This window comes from Ceratotherium simum, chromosome 2 (assembly GCF_057802395.1).
Source record: "Ceratotherium simum simum isolate JZ-2026a chromosome 2, ASM5780239v1, whole genome shotgun sequence".
Taxonomy (NCBI): domain Eukaryota; kingdom Metazoa; phylum Chordata; class Mammalia; order Perissodactyla; family Rhinocerotidae; genus Ceratotherium; species Ceratotherium simum.
This window is the reverse complement of record NC_141901.1, coordinates 90,821,348-90,838,399: the sequence shown is the minus strand read 5'-3', so window position 1 is coordinate 90,838,399 and position 17,052 is coordinate 90,821,348. Positions and strand designations below refer to the sequence as shown.

The 17,052-nt window shown below is 36.4% G+C and overlaps 1 protein-coding gene across 2 annotated transcripts in view; it reads right to left on the bottom strand.

Moving 5' to 3' along the window:
• Nucleotides 1-17,052, bottom strand: part of PTGER3 (prostaglandin E receptor 3) — a 97,006-nt gene that overhangs the window by 31,907 nt on the left and 48,047 nt on the right. The window contains exon 2 of one of the 2 annotated variants that reach the window (XM_004431496.3): nucleotides 11,937-12,116. In XM_004431496.3, coding sequence (XP_004431553.2) covers nucleotides 11,937-12,116 — 180 coding nt within the window. Of the gene's footprint in view, nucleotides 1-6,189; nucleotides 12,117-17,052 lie in introns of those variants that run through there. The other variant, XM_087449011.1, reaches the window with a different exon arrangement.

The window sequence follows — 17,052 nt, the reverse complement described above, 5'->3', positions numbered from 1 at the left end:
ATAAAAGAGAGGCCAGAGGATGAATAGCAGAGAAAGCTAGGAAAATGCTGGGCTCTAAAGGGGATGAAGATTATCAGATGGGTTTGGACACATGGAAAACCGTTAAGATTTAGTCATTGGCATAAAGAAAGCAAATAAATTTAACTTGATAAGTTCTTAGCTCTAGAAAAAAGAAAAATATGTCCAAGAAAGGGAACGTGATCATAGTACGAATGATTCAGCAGCAAAGGATATTTATATTGTCACAGAAAAGCAAACACTGAACACTGATTTAATAAAAATTGTGTCGTAACTATAGTGGGAGAATGGGTGAGGAGAGAGCTAAATCCGGCAAAACAGAAAATCAACATTTAATGTCTAAAGTTGGTGAAGCAAGAAACAGCAACATAAGTATGTTATTTAGAAACATGATGGTATAAGACAGAAGAAATGTTGGAAAAAAGCTGAAAGTAATGACGTCTGGAGAGCAGGGTGGTGGGGGAGGGCTAGAATAAGGAGTGTGGGTTTCATGATAAGCCTTTAGCACTATTTGTTTAAAGGGAGGCACATAATATTGTGATTAAAAAATAAAACTTATTTGAGAAAAGAAATACACATTTGTGATATAATACGCAGACACACACACGCATATTGATAAGCCCAAGTGTATGGAAATCTACGCGATCTAATCTTTGTGTGGGTATTTCCTGGGCCAAAAATAAAGACGTAAATAAGACCTATCATCTAACAACTAAAATGCTAGGAATCGGTAGTTTGTATGAGGAGCAGAGGGAAAGGAGGCAGAAAAACTTAACAAATGGAAGGCATGGCCCTTGGATTCAAGGATCTTGCAATTTGGTAAGAGAACAATCTCATAGGAGAAAGAGGATGGGAATCTAAAAATTCTTTTTAGAGAAAAAAGGAACAGAACATTTTTATGGTCCTTGCTGTCTATGTCTTCTAGAGGTTTACTATGAGCCGTTTTTCAAGATTCAGTAGGAAAAAAACATGTCTGTGTTTAGCTGACAAGATGAGCTGCATGATATTCCAGAGAGAAAGGAGAATCATGGTTTTTCAGTTAGAAGATATCACAAAAATACACGAGCCCCTGAATTGTACAGAAGAGGCAACTAAATTTAAAAGACACCATGTATCTTTCCCAAGTGCCTTGGTGGGAAGGCAACCAGTCTTCCAGGGTCACCTGTGTGTTCCGGTGAATGCTCAGTACTAAGTTAGCAAGACTGTACTCCAGTTGTTTGAGATGAGGAAATCATAATTAATTTTTAGTGTTATTCCATTAATGACTGAGGATAATAAAATAATGTTAACCATTAACTACTTGCATAGTGCTTTCAAAAGTGTCCTTATCTTCATTGTCTTATTTAATCCTAACAATCCTGTAATGATGAGAAAATTCAAGTTCAGAGCAGTTTACTAAATTATCAAGGGCAAACAACCAGTGAATAGCAAATCAGATAACTGGACATAAGTTTTCTGACTCCTTGTCCAATGTTCGAAGTTCTCTTTTATTATGACCCACAAAACTTTAGAGAGCATTTTGGTGAAATGACTTTGTGTTAAAAATACTTTAAAACATTTAAAATTGAATATACAATCTCAGTAGTGGTCAAATATTAATTAATAAAATTAATCAACTAATTATTTCAGCTTTCAAGGATAATTACGCTGAAGGGATAGTAGCAGCAATAGTCAACATATCCATGGTGGGAGAAAATCTGAGGTAAGGAGAAACGCCGTGCATATCTCATCAGGACTGCAAAACATTTAAGGCAGTGGTTCCCTTTCAGAGCTTGGCAATAAATCAATATTGTTTCTCAGAAAATTTTCATGTAAAAACTAATTTTGTCATCACAATTTTTAAAGATGCTAGGCAAAAAAAATTTAAATGATCAAGGAATGTTAAAAATAGATAACAAAGTGCACTTGCTTTTCCTCTAAAAATGGCTTTTCGTGGATCTTCTCGGGAGAAGACTCCAACCACTGACTCATGGAAATCAACTTACAACTTCATGCACACCTTGTACAACTGTCCAATTCAAGTACACACATCCAGAATGTAGGATGCTTTGGCATCAGAGTTGTTTCCAACAGACAAATACTTCAGTGCTCTAAGGTCTCATTTCCACCTTCCTCAATAAGCCAAGAAAAATGCAAAGATAAATGTCATTAATTGCTCCAGACTTTTCCCACTACAGCGATACAAACTATAAACATCAATAGAGCATTCCACTAATAGCTTTAAGTCTTGGCTTAAAGCATCATTAATTTTGCATTTGTAAGAAGGCCTGTAAGTGTATGCCTTGCATTCTCATTGAAAGGCTCAATCAATAATGTCATCCTTGCTGCTTGCATTCTAAGTAGCAAAGCAAAGGTGGAGTGCATGCAGAAGTGTAAATATATACGTGTACCCATATATTGCAACATTAACACAAGGTTACAGAACAGAAGGGAACATAAAGTCACAGGCTAACCATGTAGCTTGTTTGTGTATAGGAGATTGCATTTTTCAAGTGGGTTGATATTTTCTTTTTATTGGCTTTTGGATAGCTTCATTTTAAATCTCTCGTGGGATCAGCTCTTTGTTATAAGGCAAAGGCATCATTGGATAACTTGTAATTTCTTTTTTAATAGTCCTTTCAGTTTTCAACCTATTTTTGGTAAGTAGCCCATATTGTTCCTCTTCTGGTTGGGATTGTGTTGTTTCTTTGCCCCACGTGATGGCAAGTTTTTAAAATGAATTCAGTTCCTTTTAATAATTCGACCCTGATGGTGTTGATTTACTATTATGGGCATATAGTGAGATGTCAAGGCATTTGGGCATTCACAGGGAAGTAATTATGTTGACTTAGCTCCAGTTTTAGGTTTTAGTTTTCTAACCAAACATGGAAACTTGTGAGGTTCCTTGAATCATAAAGACTCTCTCACAGTGAGAATTCTTAACCTGTGTCCATAAATTTCAAAGACAGCTATGGACAGACTTCAGGAGCGTTGTATAATCTCTGACACTGGATAAAAATTCTCTGTGCTTTCTGTGAGGAGGGAATCAACATCTCTCATAGGATTATCAGAGGGGTCTCTGATCCCAAAGTGATTAACAGCCAGTATTCTAACAGGTACAATCTTGTTAAATCTAATTTTAAAAGACGTCACTTGGTAGTAATGGTTTCTGAATTAATTTTTTCCAAAATTCTTTACAAAATCAGATTCAAACAACATATTATATTATATATATTATATTTGTATATTTTATTCAAAGTCTTCTTTTTAAAAATTGCATGAGACTGTTAGGTATAAACACTGATTATCCATATACCTTCTTACTTGGCCTCAGAATTTACAATAGGCTAATGAGTACTCTTGTTCTAATTTTATTTTTTGGTCAGATTTGGGGTTTAAGTTTTTCAACTTCCCATTCCATACAAACCAGAGTTTAAGTGTGAGTTATAGAGATCGTGACTTGAACTTTGTCGTCAAAATGCATGGTAATCGCTCTGTATTTGAGTTACCGCATACTGGCGTGAACTCAGAAAGGCACAGGCTAATAAAGAGACATTCGCCCAAAATTTGACTGCTCTTTGATAAAAAATCATCTTTCAGGTTAAATAAAGCTGCTGCAGCTCTGTTACGCGGGCCAAATACACAAAAATCCCATTAAAGACGGAGTTTGGTAAATTAGCTCTCTCCCACTAGGCACGTGTCTGGAAACGTGAACTCATTTAAGAGGAATTATAACCGATTTTTACAAGTCCTGGGAGAAACGGACTAACTCTAGATGTCTTTTTGAGAGACATACAACTCTAAGCCCTCTCATCAAGAACAAAATAGGGATTGGATGCATCAACAGAAAGATGATATTTTCTAAGAAATCGCACCTCTTCCTTTGTGAATAGGTTTATATGATTAAGGAAGAGGCTCAGCACTGGTCATGATCCAGGCATTGTCACAGTGGGAGTGCCACATTTTTGTGCAGTCAGATACAACCTGGCCTTCTAGTGCCCACTGCCTCAGGAAACGCCAGAACACACCAAGATCCCACTGATGGCCTTGTTTGTCCTGCAAACTCTCAGACACATAGCATCTGGCCTGGTATATTTGGCAATGTCTGGGGACATTTTTGATTGTCGCAACTAAGGAGGTATTACTGGCATCTAGTGGTAGAGGCCAGGGAGGCTGCTAAACAGCCCACCATCACAGGTCAGCCCCCGCCACAAAGAATGCTCAGTCTCAGTGTGCCGAGGAGGAGAGATCCTGCCCTAATACTTTGGCCCCTTCTGAGAGGTGATGGAGATCCGCGCTATTCAACCTCAACTTCTCACAGGGCCACTAGAAGTTAGTCAGTCTGAATGCCTTAAAAATTATAATTTTGAGCAGAGTGAAGTGAAACAGTATCCTAAAATGCCCTCCCCTTCTCAGTTAACAGTCACTCCTTTCTCCAAAATGCAGATGTCATGTGGTACGGGAAACTATTTCCTACTTTGGTGTCACCCACCCCATATGCTCTCGTGGTACTATATGCCTCCTCTAATCACAGCTCTGACCAGACTATTTCCTATTCCCCTACTAGATTAGAAATTCATTGAAAGCAGTGTTGTTGTTGTTGTTTTTGTAGTCCTGTGTCTTAGCACCTACCAGAATCCACATAATAGGTACACCACAAACATATGATAAAGGAGAGAACAAGCCTGGGGAACTGGCTTGGATTCTGAGTACCCACTCTTCAAACTGGATTTACTCAAGACTGTTGTAGGTGAGCACAATGACCCCCAAGAATATCTAAGGATGTCTGACCCCACGTCCTCCAAGGACGTGAAACTGGGCATTGTCTCATTTCATGGCCTGTAGGTTCACAACATTGTGGCGGATATTTCTGGCCTACTAGAAGGTGGCCATAATGATGTTTACCTGAGATGCTACAAAGCAAAGACTGTAGAGACCAGAGGTCTGGTCGGGAGCCTAGGATCCCATGGGAGACGCCAAGGACAGAACTCTCCCTAAATACCTTTCTTAGGAGGAAGGAGGGCAAGCTGGACATGCTACTTTCAATGAGCTCAGCCTCGCAGTCTCTATTCTACAGAACTTCTCGCTTCACTGAGGAAGCCAGAGGTAGAGTGACTGAAGGGGCACATTTGTCCCCACCAGCAATCAGCTCACACCAGTACCCAGGTACAACTCTGTCAGAGGGTCCGACTACAAGCCAGGACAATTCTTTTGATGGCTGCCTGTAATTACACTAGAATCCACAAAAAAAGAGGAAGAACTAAGTCTAGAATAATTTATAACCACACTTTTGTATTAAAAACAAAAGATCTGAGATTATAACATGAATAGGTATCATGTTGAAAATGAGAAAAGAGCACCTCTCAAATTTATAAAAAATTAATGATAATTTGTACTGTACATGATTATGGAATAAAAAACAAAACGATTTAATTGTTCCAGATACCATGATTGTTGCATGTTACGTTGTGCTGTTATTTGAGAAAGCATGTCAAATAGGATTTCAGCAAAATACTTCATACAATTGTAAATAAAATATTCCTGACATATGTTGGCGTCAGGAAAAAAAGACAGGGACATTTCAGAATATTCAACTTTATTTTCCATTGACAAACACAACATAAATAACATACATTTATTAAATACACAGACTAGCTACGACTTGAATGCCATTAAAATTTTGATGTACTTTTCACAGTCTCTTTTGTTCCTTGTCTCCACAATATTGAAGACCAGCCTTTAAAATATAGTGGAAGATGTGTTTAAATACACTCAAGAAAACTCCCAAAAAAATTTACATAGAGGTGACAAAAAGTATAGCTTCCCATTTAACCAAGTGTGCAGGGACGGGATGCTGAGTGGGAGAGGTGGAGAAACGTATGCTTTCTATACTGCACTTTACGATATTGATTGAAGTTCCAAAGATTTCAGTTCTTACTTAGATACACCATGTAAATAGTACTGACATTCATTGGTTGTAAACAGATCAAGATCATCAGTGTCTACTTTTAATTTGTTTGCTTAAAAAATGTTCAACTTTGTGTTATTTGTACAAAAACATTTAATAAAAGAAGAGGGAAAAGGTAAAATACTCATATATATTTCATATACACATATATGGAAGGAAGAGAGTTTAGCACTCAGTGACGACCAGCTCTCGCAGAGAAGAGCACTGGCCACTGCTCACTTTGTCCTACTGATGCTCCAATGTGTAAAGATAAACAAGCTCCCTTCCTCTCTTTGCTTCTGTGGAATGGCCTAAGAGAATGAAGAATTTTAACAAGTTGGAAATGTACGGGTTTCTCTTCACATCTTTCTATGTTCTTACCCCACCCTCCATACCTATTCCACATTAAGCATCCTTTCAAAAGTTGAAAGAACATTGAAGTGTATCAGTAAGTCATATGCTTTTTTCTCAGCTTAACATTACAGCTTTGATTTCTAAAGAAACTGAAAACTATATAAAGAAACTATTTTTTTTTTTTAAGTGATCTTTTTTTTTTGTTTTGTGAGGAAGATCAGCCCTGAGCTAACATCCGTGCTAATCCTCCTCTTTTTGCTGAGGAAGACCGGCTCTGAGCTAACATCTATTGCCAATCTTCCTCCTTTTTTTTCTCCCCAAAGCCCCACTAGATAGTTGTATGTCACAGTTGCACATCCTTCTAGTTGCTGTACGTGGGACGCGGCCTCAGCATGGCCGGAGAAGCGGTGCGTCAGCGCTCGCCCGGGGTCTGAACCCGGGCTGCCAGTAGCGGAGCGTGCGCACTTAAACGCTAAGCCACAGGTCCGGCCCGAAACTATTTTCAAATAACTACTAAAGTTTGGTGATTGGCTAGCTTTTGGCTAGATATCTGATTCACTGTAATTAAAAGGCCAAAATATTCTAATTCTAAAGCAACTGACAAGAGAATTTAAAAACTGCACATACGAAAATAACTTTAGAGATGGAATCATCTCCAAAATGCTCAAAAAGCTTGAAAAGGCTGATTTGTTCCTGATGGTCACCTCTTTACTTCCTCTCTTTACACCCATAATAAAATTGTTTCATCAAAGCAGACATTAAAAAAAGGACTGAGATCAGTTTCATATATTAGGGCATTATCATATTAGAAATATGAAGTTGTTCTCTCTCCTCATAAGAACAATTCCAGCTTCACCAACAGTAAATATTTCTGTTATTTTCTAACTCTGTGATAAAATGGATAAGCAAGTTGGAGGCAAGGGGCTGGGAAGAACAGTCTCATTCCTAATGAATAAATATTTAATCCAGGAGATATTTGGGCTGCTTATGACATAAAACTGATGGATGTAAAACTTCTAAAAATAAAATTTTCATTCTCAATAAAGAAAATATGTGATATATAAATGAATATGGTATATGTCTGATTGAACTGTATTTCTATAGCGTCAAAATGTACTCGGCTTATGATATCGTAATGTAATGGCTTACAACTCAACTTGTATAAATTATAAGACTTTAAATAGAATCCTCATTTTAGGAATTATAAAATAGAGAAGATATAAAATAAGAATTCTGTGCTCTTTCATTTCTTAAAAGAGTAGAGAACAGGGGTGAGTGAGAAAAGAAACGTTAAGCAGCATGTTTTGAGGATATCTTTCCATCTGACTTAAAAACTAATTGTTGATCTCTTCTTGAAAAAATGCCTTAATTCTAGACTTGCTGAAGTCCTTCATAGATATATACAGTCTCAGTTTTCCCTTTGTTACTTTGAGAACAAAGTCACCCTGTACTACTCTTTACTTTCTTCAGTTTTATTCAAGATAAACTCAATCAAAAAAGGCATTCAGGAAAGACATGTGAAAGATTTTACTTGATAACCATAGATACAAATTCATCATTAATGCATTTTTTAGGTGGGAGTAATTCAGATGAATATGAACTTTCACATGAAATTAGTATCTAGATAAATGATACCCATATAATAGAGTTTTAATTTAAAAATGTTCCCTAATTCTCTGTTTCATGCTCCATATGTAATCTCCACCTGTTAGTTGTCGTAGAATACCGAACTGATATCAGCTTCTTAACAAATGTGCATGTGAGTCTTAGACTGATTTTCAAAGTCCGTAAATTGGACAAACACAACCTGTGTTATGAAACATCACAGAGGTAGGTCACCTCTTACCAGCATTTTATTGCAGCTCAGAGAACAGTCCGACGGACTTAGCCACAGTATTGAATCTTCTTCGTTTTTAAAATGATGTCATCTCATACTTTGAACAATTCCGTACATTTATTTAGACCTTAGTTTTAGAGATTTTGAGACATATACAAGCACAAAACCAGCAATAAACAAGGAGCTGTGAAGATTTGGCATGGTTGATGGTCTAAACTTTTTATACAGGTGAATCATAGAAATGTTAATTATTCCATATTAAGCTTTCCGTACGTTTGTAGCAATAAAAACTCTGCAGCCTCTCTGTGTCACTCATCTCCCAGTATCTTGTATATTTCAAGAGAAGCCTTTGGGGTTAAAGTGTGAAAATTAGTAGGCAATACATGTGCCTAAAATGTCAAAGAACTAAATTTTTCTCTTTTCTGTCTCTGACTCAATCCCAATACAAAAGAACCATTAAATGATTGTTGTTGTGGGGAAGACTGAAAGCAAATTACTAATTTGGGCTCAAAACCAACAAAAATATAAAAAGTATTAAATAAATAAAAAGCCTATTCACTTGAAAATCTAATACTAGAATGCTGCCACCGACTGAGCGCCGTTGCAAAATACTGTTTTAGAATTTTTAGTTTGTCTATTACTCACTGCCAGCATGGTCACAGGGTCTTTTACAGGTAACTTGTAGATGAGCTTCTGCAACTTTTTTCTGTAACATGGTTGAGAGATCTTTTATATAAAAAAGAAGTGTTCAGTAGAAATATATGTGCACTTTTTAATTCATAGTCATTTAAATCTGGCGTGATTAAACATTTACATTTACTTAAAATATCTTGGAATACAGCAATAGATAACTTTGGTAAATCTTGAGATAACAAATTTTATTTCTTCAATTTAAAATATTTTTAAGATATCCACCGTACCTATTTTATCTGACAGTAAACTGCTCTTATTGGATTGCATGTCATCACTCTCTTCTATTACACAGCAGATCTGTATAAATTCGTTGCTCAGAAAATCAGGACAGCTTTGTAAAATCTACTATAACTGGTTTTACACATATTTCTACTTTGCTTTAACTTCTTTCTATGTGGTTTCTTGGGCCTTTATTATTATTATTATTATTTTAACTAATACTGCAAAGTTTTGGAATTGTCATAATTTACGCATGCATTTTTTTCCTGCTCAGATACGTGCATGGATAAACTAAGTATACGAGAGTGAACTTAATGGCCAACAAACTTAAACTTGGAAACGGATATTCTCTTCTGCAGTGAATTTAGACGTCCACATCCTAACCACATCTAGGGCCTCTGAACAACATCTCTGAAGTCTATCTTCAACTGCCATCCAAAGGCTCACATCATTTGGGATTCATATTTCTTATCGGGTTTTCCCTGTACTAACGAGTGGTTGCCTAGAGAACAAAACACATGCCATTTACACAATTCTTTTTTTTCCACCTCCTTTTCAAGCTTGTTCAAAAACTGCCCTTCTTCCACTCCTACCCTGTATCCCTGGGCAGGAATTAATTTTGTAGTTAAGGATAAGTTTCAGGCTGTTTTGTCTGGACATACTTCTGTAGTTTCATTGATGAAGAGTGGTATTTCTTTGACAGTAATCTCCATTGCCGTTTGGAAATATCAGTTTCTTAAATTATTAATACAAAGAAAGAACTTTGTTGTACAGCAATATGACACGACACATTTAAAGATAAATTAGAATTTCTATAATTAAATAAGCAGAGATTACTCACTTTATCAGCTTGATGGACTATAATGACACGAAGCACGGCAACCACATGGTGGGGGCCTCACCAATGGGCACTCGGTTCTGGCCGACATTTATCCATTCACTCATGGAACAAATATTTAGTGAACACTGTCTCTATTCCAAGTGCTGTACTAGGTGCTGGAGGAATAACCCCATCACCCTCCCAGCACACGAGTCCACACCGCATGTGTGTCTATCTGATTACAACCGGGGGTCAGAGGCCACTCAAGAGGTAAAGCCTCTTTATTATAATAGTCATTTAAATGCACTTTTTTCCTGCAAAAAAAGTAGGTAGTTTTATGTCATCACCCATGAGGTAACCTGTGGGATAATCCAATTCTATGACATAGAGACATTTAACAATAGAGTTTTAGTATAGGTTATTTATCACAATTTTTTCCAAAACCTAGATTAGCAGAACCATCATGAATTACATAAGCACCCTCAGCAGATCTTGTTTTTTCACTAAATTTGACATGGCCATTTAAATTGCTTCTTTCTGATTGACCTAGGCTGGTGTACATATTAATCTAATAGATATATTGTACCTCTTAAAATTAATTCCTCCCCAGATGCCTACTAAACACAAAGAAAAATCTAGTTTCCATAAAGAAGGATAAATAAATCTAAAATTTTTTTAAACTAGGAAAACGATAAAGTGAACTGCAAATTAAAATCTTCAAGAGAAAATGTTAATTAGTTTATAAAATGAACGCTCTAAAGAATATGAAGATCATTTTGTGCAGGCAGGTGTAACTTAAAAGATTGTTGTGTTTGTCGGGGAGATTTTTTTTTAAAGCGCAATTTTCAAAACTTAATGTAGTGATCTACTTGTGCCACAAAGATATTAAGTTTATCTATCAAGGTTTGTATACATGTAGACTATAAGAAGAACATTTTAATAAGAAATATTTAGATAGAGCAACTTTGAGGAGAGGGCAGAGAAAGCACTGGGAGCAGGTCAAAATTATTAATTTTCTTAATCTATAAATAGGCCAGACTATGGAAAGTCTTTATGGAACCTTCAAAATATTCTTTGGTCTTAGAATGAGAGTTAGTATTTAAATATCCAAAAGTTCAGAGAATACTTTTGGTGGAAAAATCAGGGAAGATAATTAACCAGCATACCTATATTTAGTGCTTAAATCAGTCCTTAAATAGCATTTGGAAAAAATCACTTCACTGACTCTCAAGATCAGTTTCAAGAATCTTCTCAGGCTTGTAGGAATTATAAGTGTATTCAAAAGGAGGAACATTTAGCAATGTGGGTAGGTACAAAAGCTGCCACATCTGAAGTAAGTGGCATTGGCTCTTATTCAGATAATGAGTAAACCTAATTACTAACCCAACCAACCCAACCAAACTTAAACTTCATAAGGTTAACAGCTAATTTAAATATTCTGCAATATTTAGACAACATCAGTACCAATGAATATTGTGGGTACGTTATACATTTTTTTTATCCTAATTCAACTTTTTTAAAAATGTAAAGGGAAAAAGAGTGACACAGAGAGAAAGAGAGAGCAAAAGAGAACACAGAAGACCAAGGTCTCTGAACAAAAACAAACCGTTGCCTTGTCTTCGATGATCTATGCATTAAATTCCCGGTGTAGTCAGCATACCGGGATATTCACTATCCCACCCATCCCCACCACAGACCAAGACCATTTATAAAACATGTTTTCATCTCATAATCACTTATTCAGCTACAAATGGCAGAGACCCAAAACACTAGACTGTTGTTAATATATTTTCCTTTGTGTTTCAATACTTTTGGCACATAGGGGATTATCTATGCTTCTGAGAGCATTTAGACTTATATCAAAAATTCTCCTTCAATGCATCAACAGCAGCATGCCAGAGATGCCTAAATTCACAGTAAGGTTTAGGGCTGTTTGTTGCCCAAAGCTGTGAACATGCAAGTTGATTAAGTGTTTTCTTTCATGCTCCTGTCTGTATTATTTCATTGGACAATGAGATAGGCTGCCCTTTCTGTCCATTATTAGAGCAGCTGGAGACAGCATTTGCTACCTGGCAAAACTTTCGAAGAAGGATCTTTCTTAGCAGCAGATAAACCCAGGGATCCAAGATCTGGTTCAGTGACGCCAGGCGAACAGCTATTAAGAAGAAGTTGCATTCTTTCTGCTTCTCTGTTTGCATCTTGCAGTGCTCAACTGATGTCTGATTGAAGATCATCTTCAACATCATTATCTAAGAAAGAGGGACAAATAATTGTTCCAAAGATTAGTAAGGTCATATGCATCTCCTCTACACAGTACTTTGCACATGGTCAGTTTACAATAAATTGGTGGTTGGATTGAAATGATTAATTCAAGCAACATTTATACTCACAGAATACAGCCCTGAATTATACATATCAAATACCCACATTTTTGGCTAATTGATATGATGCAGCTTTTTAAAAAGTGCATGTTCTCAGGCTCTTGGTCCTTGGGATTTAAGAAGTTTGAAAATAACATATCTCCAAATTGGCCAAAGTCATCTGTCTTGTTGCAGAAAACACCAATAGATCGACAGCCAAATGAGAGCCAACACTTCAACAGAACCAAAACACATTTAATCTTAAACTTCAGTAGTTCTAACTGAAAAAAATTAATGAAGAAAATGTAGAAGCAATAAAGGGGAAAATAATAATAATATTTATATAATTAATAAACCCATTTATATATAATATATTATATATAATTTATATAATTAATAAATAATGCTAAATCCATTAGCATCTTCTGAATTCTTACAATTTTCTAGGCACTGTGTCAAGTTCTCATATGTATTTAATAAACAATATAAGATAGATATTATTGCTATCTCCCTTTTACAATTGCAGAAACCAAGGTTTAATGATGTAAAATGGCTGAGCCAGACTTAAACTCAGGTTCACTAACACCACATGACATGGTATTTGACCTTTTTTCTCTCTGCACCACCCCCCCCGTCCCTGACCACACACACATCTCCCAGAATGTAAACTCCAGGAGGGCAGGATTCAGGACTATTTTATTCCCCACTAGTATATTCTCAGTACCTAAACTAATATTTAGCAGATAGTGCTCAATAAATATTTATGAATGAATATATCATATGACATATATATGAATATAATATTGTATGACATATATAACATATATAATATAAACATATTTATATTTGCATGAATAAATATTTGTGATTTCCACAGAAGAAAAAAATGAAGGTTGATATGCATCTGAAAAGATATTCAAGCTCATTAATCATCAGAAAAATGCAAATTAAGACAAAATACGAAACCATTTATACCCACTAGTTTGACAAGAATGAAGAAATGCAGCTTTTCCAATTGTTGGTGAGGATATGGAGCAATAAGGACTCTTTTAGCAGGGGTGTGAACTGGAACAACCAACCACCTTGGAAAACAACTGGGCACTATTTCACCTGCTCCCACCTAGCAGTCCTAGTCCTAGGAATGCACAGTCCTGAATTCCTGCCCCAGGAGCTGTGTATATACCTATTCATTACAGCGTTGCTCATAATAGCAAAAAAAGCTGGAACAATCCAAACATTGGTTCACATTTGAAAGCAAATAAAGGTGCTGCTTTATAACTGGCTCCTAAATTCATCTTTCTAGATGTGCACAGCTATTAAGCACTTGACATGTGGCCAGAGCAAACTGAGATGTTGGAGTATGTAATGATTCATATAATGAAATGATAAAATTTTTTATATATTGTGTTAAATAAAACATATTACTAAAATTAACATCACTTGTTTCTTTTAACTTTTTTAAAAATGTCGCTACTAAAAAATATAAAATTATCTATGTGGCTTGCATTTGTTGCTCCCAATGCATTTCTATTGAACCCAACGTCTCTTGGGAGGCCCACACTTATTTGGATGTTCTGTCCTCAGGTCACATATCCCAAATTGAAGTCAATATCCTTGAGCATCCAAAACACTGCCCCGAACCACAAACCTACAATCCCAACAATGGCACTTTCATTCTTACACAGTCACCCTGGCTCAACACGTCAGAGTCGTCTCTGAATCCTTCTTTTGCCTCGTCCTCTGCAATGCCTTTTGCTCTTGTTCCAATCTCACCCTAGTTCAGCTCCTTCTCTCATCAGATTTATAGTGATAACAGACACCCAGCTGGTACAGATAGATATCAACACACCACAGATTCAGCATAAATCCCAGCTCCGATCAAACCCCCACCAGCCACAGAAACTTCAACGTGGTTTTGTTGGACAGAGTTGAGCCACATGTAACTTCTAAACCAATCACTGGCAAAGGAGATGGAAATTTCCAGGTTTGGCTTATAGGACAAACCCATCCCCTGGGGCTTAACCCATGGTCCTTGACCACATCGCGACCCAATACCTGAACAAAATTATGGTTCTATAAACAAATAAGAAGGGAAGGGGTAGGCAACCAGCAGATAGCCGTATATTCTGACTCTGTAATTTCTTCCAAAGGAATTTTTGCCAAGAGATTTATTCAATAAAAGCAAAAAACAGCTATACAAATAAGTGAATGTTCAGTGAAGTATTATCTGTTCTAGCAAGAAAAGGTAAACACATAACTCTCTAATTTCAGGAGTAAGGCTTAATAAAATGTGGCCTGTTTGCATAATAGTATATATAAAAATTAAGTGAAAAGAACAGAATATAGGATAGTATTATGTAAATAAAGTTATATTGTTATTACAATTAAATTATATAAAATACATAGACTTGTGGAAGGCAATGGAATTATTAGTATTAAACAATAATTTACTATTAATAATCATCAGATTATTTAAAAAATTTTATGTATAAAAGAACATTTCAAACAACTTAGGAAAGTCTTCCATTTAAAGGAAATTGATGATTATTCCCTTCATTAATAAATATGAATTATTATACACCAAATTTATTTAAAATAAGTATATCTACATTGGTACCTTCTGAAGCTGGCTAACAGTCCTGTGAACTGAACACCACCTCCCACTGTGGTAGGCAGAATGGCCCCCAGAGATGTCCACGTCCCAGGCCCTGGAACCTGTGAGTATGTTGTCTCACATGGCCAAAAGGACTTTGCAGATGTGACTAACATTAAGGGCCTTGATAAGGGTGATTCTCCTGGATTATCTGGGTGGGCTGCATGGAATCACAAGGGGCATTAAAATCTGAGCACCTTGTCTAGCCATGGTCAGAGGGAGATGTGTCTTCAGAAGAATGGTCAGAGAAGTGCAATGTTGCTGGTTTTGAAGATGGAGGAAGGGAACCACGAATTAAGGAATGTAGATGGCCTCTAGAAACTGAAAAAAGCAAGGAAACGAGTCTCTGATTTTCTTCAGAGCTTCCAGAAAGAAGTTGTGGACACCTTGACATTAGCCCAGTGAGACCCATGTCAGGCTTCTGACCTACAGAACTATAAGAGAAATCCGTGTTGTTTTAAGCCACCAAGTTAGAGTATTTTGTTAGAGAGCTACAGTAGAAAACTAATACATCCACAGAGTGAGTCTCAACAGATGTGGAGAGGGGATGGGGAGGTACAAACTTGAAAACGATTCCTTCTCTCTCACAGATAAGACATCCTAACAAGTTTGCTTACTTTGTTCACTTCCTTAGGAAACTTTTTTTAATATGAATAAAGTAAAAGAAAACTTCATCCTAACTCCTGTCTAAATTATCTAAATTTCTAAATTTGTAACACGTAAAAATAAATTCCTGTTATTCTAATGACATCAGTTATATTTCAGCGTGTTTGACTAAAAGGTATAACATTATATTTTCAATTTAGTTGCCTTTAAGAAAAACATGTGCCTATTAATTCTTTTTTTCTTCTTTTTATAAACTATGGGAAAGGTTTTATCTAGCTCTTTCAGCCACTCACCTCATCCAATAATTAGATATATCTGACCACTTACCATCTTCCAGGAAGTGTTCTGGGCCTGGTCTAGAACGACCTAAAAACTCACTTAAGTTATATTTTCATTTTCTTTTATAAAATAAAGTATCATATTTCTCCAACTTTTTATAAGCAGGAAAAATCACAAAAATACTTATTACAATGGAATTTCAGTCACTTTAAACAGTCCTCTTTGATTATTTTACAATTAATTTTTATGAGGTTAATGATTTAAAATTATTTTATTAGGCTAATATAGGTTTCATATGCTGTAGATTGGTTAGTCCACTGTAATTTCTGTAATTTACTATTGACAATGCAGTGATGATGAAATTATGAAACCAAGCTCTGCAAGCAATAGCTGGCCCCCTGGGAGAGACACTCGAGCTTTTCCCAGAAATCGTGAGATGTGCAATATGAAGATAATTGGAATTAGAGGCAGTGAGCATGACATTGCCATTTCCAAATGGCAGCAGGGATGGAAGTAGGACTCCAAAATCCTCATCGAATTTTCAACATAAATGCAAGTTAGCATCCATCTGTTGACTTCCCTATATTTAAGGAGCTTACCAGCGATTACAATTTTTGCAAATATTTTTTAGACGTTCAGACTTTGGGAGAAAACCTTTGGCATGAATATGTAGGTGTCTCATAGAATTGATTATTCCTATTAGTCCAATTCTACTCCCTATACAAGGGAGAAGGGACAAACAAAAGCAGGATGCTCGGCCAGTGCAGAGGCTATTTATTCAGCAACAACACGTATACTCTGCACGATTGCTCCTTCTGAACACTCCGGTAATGGGCTGGTCCAGGGAGTGGTGAGACCAATTCTGGCTGAACACGTTCCATGTGACTCTCCCAGGCCTCCCCCCTCTCTGGTTATCAGCAGGAATAGAGAGGTCTTTGTGTACCCACGATAAGCAAGAACACAACTATATCAACGACCCCTAAATTCTCCATCCCTGCCTGGTGTCAAGGACGATGACTTTGTTCCATCTAAAGGAAAAAAATGCTCTGTCCCTTCCCCAGAGATAATGATCTTTTAAATGTGCAAAGCACTAACCAGGGAGACTGTTTTGAATATTTTACATTTGGATTTTATTTTATTGCAGCAGGATTTATAATTACACATTTAAAAATCTTTAGTACTTGCCTCTTGGTTCAAAATTGCCTTGGGTTATAGGCCATAAATATCTATTGAAAATGACAAATAAGTAAACCCAGAAAAATTAAACTTGTGGAGGAGGGAATAATA